An 8,801-nucleotide genomic window follows, 5' to 3' on the forward strand; every position below is an offset into this window, starting at 1 on the left:
ATATATTTCTTGCATCGGCATGCTACATCTGTTAAACTTTGCTTAACCAACTTTCTAAGACTTTCAACTAACAAAGTTTTTTTTTGCAGGTACGGAGACAGAAAGAATGGTACATTATACTGTAGTATTTATGTCACTAGTTCTTTAAATTGGAATATCATCATTGAGAAACAGATACTGATGCGTTGTTGTAACTGTGACAATTATTAGCACTATGGCTAATATATTTAAGACATAATTGACTTTATATATAAGTTCAATTCAGTTATCAATTTATCAGGTTGCAACTGTTCCTTGGAAACGATACCTGGCTATAATACACATAGTCTAAACTCTTAACTGTTATAGCTGAATCCCTTAGATGCAATGTGATCTTGCTGGTCGAGTGCAACCTCGAGTTTCTTAGAGGTTGTATCAAAAACTGATACTTGACACAATGCCTCAATACCAATTAAGCTGAAATTCTCCGCCGACTTTGCAGGTGGTTATACACATAGATGGATTCTTAACTCTTAAGTTTATTTAATTTTCTAATATATTAAATTTTTCTTAACTCGTATTATAGACTAATTAGTATACTATCTTTTTTATTAGAGCAGTGCTACTAAATATATTGAAAAGATTGGAATTTATGTGACACATGTACAACGCAATTATACACTAGCAACTTTCATAAAAGCATGCTGAACGAATTGGATTCAAGCCTATATATAAGAAGTTTTCTAATATATCTCATTTGCTAAAATGATGTAAATAATAATTTCTAGTATTTTAAATCATGATCCAGTTATAGAAGCAGTTACTAGAAGGTAGATCAGTTACAATTTTCACCGGTCGGGCAAATTTCCATTACATTTTGTGTGACTCCAGATGATATTAATTGTCTCTATGCTCGATCCTTGATCAGCTTACAGGTTATGACTCAAAACCTGATTTTAGTGGTCATACCCATATCATTATCATTACATGCTAAGTCCTCATGGTTCATGATGAAGTCTGTATATAAAAATACTACATGCATGTATGTGTACATTATGGAAAATACTGCCAACACCTTATGTTGGGGGAAATGTCTTGAAAATTATGACCAGGCCTTGCTTAAAGGTAGGTGTAGCTTTGGAGTGTCGATCACAAATGTTAAATTGAAAATTTTAGTTATGTAAATTTGAGTCTAGTTTATCTATTCTGGATAAATGTACCAAGTTACTTGCTTCAGGGAATAGAAGAGAAGACTACCAAGTTGAAAGGAAGTGAGAAGGCTCTAGTTGCACGGCATGAAGTTAGTCATGCTGTAGTAGGTACTGCAGTAGCAAACCTTCTTGCTGGACAGCCACATGTTGAGGTAAACCATGGAAAATGCTCTATTTTTGGCCATTAAATATGTCAATGCCATTGCAGATATGTGGATGATGCTTGGACCAAGTTACTTGTCTGCTTGAATTTTTGGATTTGTCACACTATTGAACTATAATTATTCTCAAATACTCTGATTGATGATTTGTTGTTCATACAGGCTCTGGTTATCAGACTCCTGGTTTAATGACTTGTGACCAAAATTGGTTAATTTCAGTTTTTATTTTTTTATTTTTAGGTGTGGACTTTGGAATATCATATTTTAGAATTCATTTATCTTGTTTTATGGTGGGAAATTAAAGAAAAGTATAAATCTGTTATGTGTGATATTCAACGATAATAAAACAAGTAATAAATCAAATATTCTGGTCCATTTTGTAAATACACTAGTGCTTTATGGGTGTGCCTCTTGGCACTCCCACTAGTCCCGTTGCTCTAACAATTTTTTTATCCTCAAAATACCCTTCAATGAATACTTGTTCCTTATTTCTTGTCTAACAAGTAATTGTTATATTTACACTAATTCCTTATGATTAAAAATAATGATTTGTTAATTTAAAAACCATTTTATTGTTTTTTAATTCCTAATTAACCTCACTTACGTGATTTTTTTTTCCCTTTTCATTTTTTTTTCTTTCCTTTACTATATAAGACACACTAAATTCAGGTTTTCAATAATAAAAACTGAAGAATATATTCCTTCATGAAGGATAAGTTGAAGTTTCCTCCACAAGATTCCTTTAAAGAATATACTTATTGTATATATATACTTTTGAAGTGTGGTTCTACTCGTAGATAAGAAAATTAAAATTGTATTAATTTGAAGGGCTAATCTTACTGTTTTGGAGGGTCTTGGTGCTCATTTAGAAGGTAACTGTACGTGCTGTATTTTATATTTGGTGATTGGTGGAATGTTTGTGTTGATTGCCAAAAAATTAATAGTGAATACTTGCAATTTTTAAAACTTAAATAAATGGTTAGTATCTATGTTTAGGGATAAGGCTGAACTATAAAATAGAAGGTCTTATATGTAGTATGTCATACTTATATACTGTTGCCACCAATATTTTCATAGTTTTCTTGTTAGCATGTCAATTTCTTTTGTTGTTATGTTCATTTTGTACTGTATTAATTAAATTCCTATGCGTGTAATGTATGGTATTCTTTTCCAAGGTTGGATTTTATACAAGAAAAGCCAGTAACTAAATGATGAATATCCTTAAGTTTGCATCATTTATTTTCCGCCTTCTTGCAAACTATGTCTAAATGAAATTAAAAGCTCTTTTTTCTTTCTACGCATTTATTACAATTCTTTCTCAATTATGACAAGTACATATATAATAATTTTGAATGATTTTTGTTCACCAATTTTTTGTGCATATAGTTAAAGTAAGATTTAAATTTTGATAATTGTTTTTATATTTACATGCAACGTAAGTTGATAAATTAAGCTTATATGTATATATATTTATTCGATGTTAATTTTTTTTGTTTTTATAGAAATATTATCTATATTTGATATTAAGAAGTTCTGGTAAAGTAAAATAATTAAGATTACCGTATCATCAGAAATTAAAATAATCTTCATATATAATTTAATTTAAAATTTCATTTGAATTTTTTAATATTATTGCATGGTATAATTAGGTGAAAAATGTGACTTTCTTTTAAGTTTTAAGATTTTTTTCACCAAATCAATCATGAATTTAAAATTAATTTTATTGAGTAACAAAATATCATCATGTTGGGAAGAGAGACGATTTTTATCAAATATGATTTGTAAATTCTATAGTCAATTATGGTGAGTTTTTATTTGATAAAAAGATATTATTGTAGGTTTTTTTATTTTATTTTTTAAATTCTAAGATTGTAATTAGAAAAATTATCTTAAATTCTATAGATTCTAAGTCGACTTTTGGAAAAACAATCTTAGGCAGGGTTTAGAGAAATTTGTAGGGGTCACCATGGAAGCTTTCTTGTGGGGTCTTATGATAATAAACTAGAGAAAGCTTTAAATTCTAAAATGAATCAAATCATTATTGTTCTAACTTTCATTTGTGAAATGTTGTCAAAATGTTAAACAACTAAGAAGAAAATTAAAGTTAGACTCAGACCTCAAATTTGCAAAAGAAAGATTCGAAAGAATTGAAAGTTTTGAAGAGGCAATATGCGGCAATACCAAAACAAGAAAAATTTAGCATTTACCAGCAGTAATTGTTATTAGCTTTTGTTTATTTGATTTGGGTAATATAGATAGGTACCACGGTAAGCAGGATTTTATTACAAAAGATTTATCTATTGAAGTTTTATTTATTTTTCTTTAAATAATTTAATTTATATAAAATAATTACGCATCATCTTTCTTGTTTTTCGTACTTTAGAATTTGTTATGAGAAAACATATTAACATCTGAATTGTTAAACATTAAAAACATGTACACATGTATGAACTTTTTGCGTGAAAGTATATTGATATTTGAATTGCTAAGATATATATATATATATATATATATATATATATATATATTTCATTTTAATTGTCGAACCTTTCTCTAGTTTATTATCATAATAATTTTAATATGAAATTTTTTACCTATATTATGTCTCTTCTCGCCTAACTAAAGATTTATTGAAGACTTTTTTATCAGCAAATTTAAATTCTTGTTTCTAATTTTTTCATTCCAATTAAATTTGTAGAGCTTTTTATTTATTATTTGTTTATAGTTTTTTTACTTCATTGTCATAATAGTTTAAAAACTTTATAATTTTTTTTTTACTGAAAATTTTCTTATTGTAAAACTTTTATGTAATTTAGTAAAAAAATTGCAAAATTTCCTCACTGTTACGCAATTTTTTCCATCTACTCTATTAATTCAATTTACAAAACTATTTTTACGTAGAAATTATAAAATATATTATATTCTTAAATTATTATATACTCAAATAATAGTTTTTAGTAATTATAAAAAAACATTATTCTTTAGTTATTAAAATGGATATGATATAAAATCAATATAATTATTTTCCCAAACTAAATACTATGGAAAGCACAGGCCCATAAATAGTGAGAAACATATCTAATGTCTGCCTCGGATCCATCCCTGAAATCCACATGGAATCGTGTGATGTAAGTTTGTTATTCCATTCCCTACAAATTGAAACGTTCTTGTTCAATTTCGCAAACATGCTAGGTTACCATCTGGTCGGTTCATGTAATGGGTTGCACTGTGGGGTTAGCGAAATACCAGAAGGATACCGTGTTTGTTTCTGGAACAAGGCGACAAGGGTGATATCCAGAGAATCACCAACGCTGTCTTTTTCCCCGGGCATTGGTCGTAGAACAATGTTTGGGTTTGGCTATGATCCGTCAAGTGACAAATACAAGGTTGTAGCAATTGCATTGACTATGCTTTCACTTGACGTATCTCAAAAGACTGAGATGAAAGTTTATAGCGCGGGTGACAGTAGTTGGAGAAACCTTAAAGGTTTTCCTGTTCTTTGGACTTTACCTAAAGTTGGTGAAGTGTATTTGAGTGGAACCCTTAATTGGGTTGTTATTAAGGGAAAAGAAACCATTCATTCTGAAATCGTAATTATTTCTGTTGACCTGGAGAAGGAGACTTGCAGATCACTGTTTCTTCCCGATGATTTTTGCTTTGTTGATACCAATCAATTCTGAAATCAGGTTCATCCGCCACTACCAATCAATTTCTTGCTTGAATCGCTGTTTGGAGGTTTGGAGAGCGAGAACACCTTTTCACGGTACAGGCTGTTTTTGGGTTTTTTAATGTTTTTTTTTATTGTATATGTTTGTGCACTTTTTGCATGTTTTGTGCTTGTCTTGATTTTGATTATTGTATGCACTGCATGTGCACTTGAAGACTCTTGTACCATTAACTGATAATAATGGAGGTATTTCTTGTGTCCTGTAATTTTCTAATATTGTCAGTTCATTCACTCAGTTCTGTAAAGACTTAACTACATCTAGTAGCCATTGAAAAGAAGCCTCTAATACGCTTTGTGAACCCTAAAAGAAGGCTCTCATAACCTAATTTGCACTTTCGAAATAGTTGTTAATAACTTGTATCCACATCCTTGGAGATACTTCTTTTAGTTGAAAGCTTCTAGGCATTTTTAGAGAATCAACTTTTGATCTTTGAGGATCAGTTCAGAGTCTCAGAATGTAACTTGAATAAAAAAGTTCATTGTAGTTCATTGTAAACAGTTGAACCATTTGTTGCTAGAGAACTTGATTATCTTTGATTCATTTACAAAGTCTTCAAGCCATTATTGACAATGAAATTAATATCCGGTACATGATCAAGTCTTTCAACATTTTATCAGTACAAATATTGGCTTCACGTGAAGATCTTTATAAAGATCTTTATATATATATATATATATATATAAAGTAGATGTGCGGACATTTTTGTAAAATCAACTTTCCTTCCTTTTTTTAGTCTCTATTTTAGTAAAATTGCATCTCATATTTAAATATATGTGCTAATTAATGACATTTAAAAATTTGTTCTCTCTTTTCACGGCTGTTTACTTTTAATCCAATTTATACGTACGTTTCAAAATAGTTGTTAATCACTCGTATTCATGTCCTTGGAGTTACTTCTCTTAGTTGAAAGCTACTGGGTGGTTTTAACCTATAAACTTTTGAGCTTTGTTTCTGTGTAAAGGTTTAAAGGTGTGGAGGAGGGAAAGCATATCTCTTGGATCAAATGGAAAAAAAATTGTCTTGAGAAAGAGAAGGGAGGACTAGGAGTAAAGGATGTTGCAATGTTCATGGAATTGCTTGCGAAATGAAAATGAGGAAAATAATTAAGGATGATGGTAGTCATGGTTTTAAATAGCGGAGAACAGCCGTACTTGCGGCCATATCAATCGCATTTTTTTCGCAATGTAAAGATTTTCTGGCAGACCACAACCTCAATTTAAAACCATGACGGGATTCTTTGGTGCAATGTTTTTAAATCAAAGTATGGGGGCTGAAGGGGATTGGGAAATTCAGATGTTGTGAAGAAAGCCTCCCTTTGGTGGAGAGATTTGCCCTAGTGTTATTTTTCACTGACAAGATACCACATTCAATATAGGATTGAGTCTTAGTATATATGTTGCATAACGTCTGTGTGATGATCATTGTGACTTGCTACGTGATGGTGGGTAATGAATTGTGTGTGAGAGATGTTGTGTTGTACTTGAGATGTTTTGTTATGAGCATGTGATTAATGTGAAGGTATAGAATATGATTTTGTGATTAAATCCTTAGGACAAGTGAAGTTACACAATGATTGGTAAAATGATGTGAATTATGTTAAGTTAAGCTTGTGATATTTTTACTATATATGTGTGTGTCTTCGTTTATCTCTACCTGTTTAAAAATGTGATAATTCACTCATCATGTGTTGTTTATGTTTGGATCATGTGATGATCTTAAACCTTGTGTTTGTGAGAGCAAATGACTAGGTGAATTACTTTAAGAAACCTTGTGATGGAGGACTCTGAGACACAATATTTTGATAGGATGTAACATTGGAACAAGAGTTTTTATTTTAATTGCATGACGTATCAAACATGTCATTTTACTTTATTTGATAAACTTGAACAGTCTTGTTTTAAGTCATAAATATTTCTAAGAAATTTTATTTGGTAACAAGTGAAGCGAATGTGAACATTACCCACGTGGACTGATTTACGATTTTATTGAATAAAATTGATTTAATTAGATTCCGCATTTTATATATGTTTTTTTCATTTATATGTATGTTGGAGTAGAAGGACGATTCTAAGTGGTACATTAACGATGGCAGTGAGTAGATTGACTTCAGTACTTATACTGCAAAATCAATTTTTATTAAAACCTCAAGTGGCATATAAGCATGGACTTGTGACTTTTTCAGAAATGGGGCTACTCATTACTCATTAAGAATGATTTCTTTTTTTTAGGTGAATGAAAAATTATTTCAAGTATAAAATTTTACGCCCATATAGAATACCTACTGATCTCTTATGATAAATAGTTTTCTGATATCAACAGACGATAAAATTAAAATGAAGAAAAATTGTGCGGACAGAAATTAAATCAATTATTTTTACTAAAAAGGTTGAAAAGAAATGTAACACCGAAATGACAAAAACATTAATTTTCGGATCAAGCTGATTAATCACACTAGACAAAAAAGTTAGAATTAAAGTTGAAGTTTAATTTTTAAATATTATTAGTGTAAAAAAATTATATGATTAATTAATTAGATATTTTCTTAAATGAAAATTTTTAAAATAATTATGAATAATATGAGAGATCAAGTAATATCAAGAGTTACTTTTAAAAAGTTGGTTTTCATCTTCTCCCTTCATTTTCTTATATATAATCAAATGATTCTAAATTTCTAATGAATAACTCACTTTTCATCTTAACCCTTCTTTGCGTATACAAACATAAAATTCATACATCAATAAAACTATTAAATTGCATCAAAAACTCAAATACATGCATTGCTTTTAAAACATTACAAATACTCACAACTGAATTATTACTAAAAGTGACTTAAAATTAGAATTACTCATTTTTTGAAATTAACTATACTTTTTTCAAATTAACTATAATAAAAATTTAGATTGAATAAGTATTAGAAATAACAAAAAAAAAACTATCAATAATTTATAGTCAATGTTAAAAAAAAATATAATAAAAAATGACAAGTTTTATATTAAACTTTTTAAGGATCAAATTTTCTAAACAAGCCCTCCCCTCAGCTACACCATTATTCTCCTCTTGCAGATGCAGATGTAATACCTAAATATAACATACAAATCCGTCACAAATAAAAATGCACTGTACCATATCATCTGCTACTACAAAAATATAAGCATTTCATCAGGCAGAACTCCAACCCCCCAACAATATAGGAATACAAAGCACCAGCTCCGCTGAGACTAAATAAATAAAGTCGAAAAAGTTACTGGCTCCTTCTGTGAAAGGATTAAACAAATAAACCTTACCAAGAATAATTTCACATCTCCATCCCTCCCAATGGTTCCAACTAGTTACCTGCTTTTGCACTAAAAAAAATTGTTTCTTGATACACAAGGAATAAGATAAGGTGATATGGAACAAGTGAACGTGGTTGTTTTCTCCATCACTGATTTAAAAATATTTGCAGACACCAATGGCAGATGCATACACCAGAAATTTTGTATTCACAAAACTTTGAATTGGCTTTTGCTCATAAAAATTACTCCTATCCCAATTATCTAACAGACTAATAATACATTCACTAATCTAGTAGAACAAAAAATAAAGTGTTCCTCTGCACAAGGGCAGAGAGAACGAGACAAAAAAAAAACAAAAGAAAATTACAAGGAAAGAAGAGACGATCCTGTACACATGCCTCTATATTCGTCCCTTACCAAAGAAAATACTCTAAAAACAGTGGTAAT

The 8,801-nt window shown here is 29.7% G+C and overlaps 1 protein-coding gene across 1 annotated transcript; it reads left to right on the forward strand.

Annotated features, from left to right (window-relative positions):
* Window positions 1-4,536: 4,536 nt before the first annotated feature.
* LOC102665357 (F-box/kelch-repeat protein At3g23880) lies at window positions 4,537-5,031 on the forward strand. The gene has a single exon (XM_006603405.1). It carries the CDS (start codon window positions 4,537-4,539, stop codon window positions 5,029-5,031), a length of 495 nt encoding a protein of 164 aa, XP_006603468.1.
* Window positions 5,032-8,801: the final 3,770 nt, after the last annotated feature.

Source organism: Glycine max, chromosome 18 (genome assembly GCF_000004515.6).
Source record: "Glycine max cultivar Williams 82 chromosome 18, Glycine_max_v4.0, whole genome shotgun sequence".
Lineage (NCBI taxonomy): Eukaryota > Viridiplantae > Streptophyta > Magnoliopsida > Fabales > Fabaceae > Glycine > Glycine max.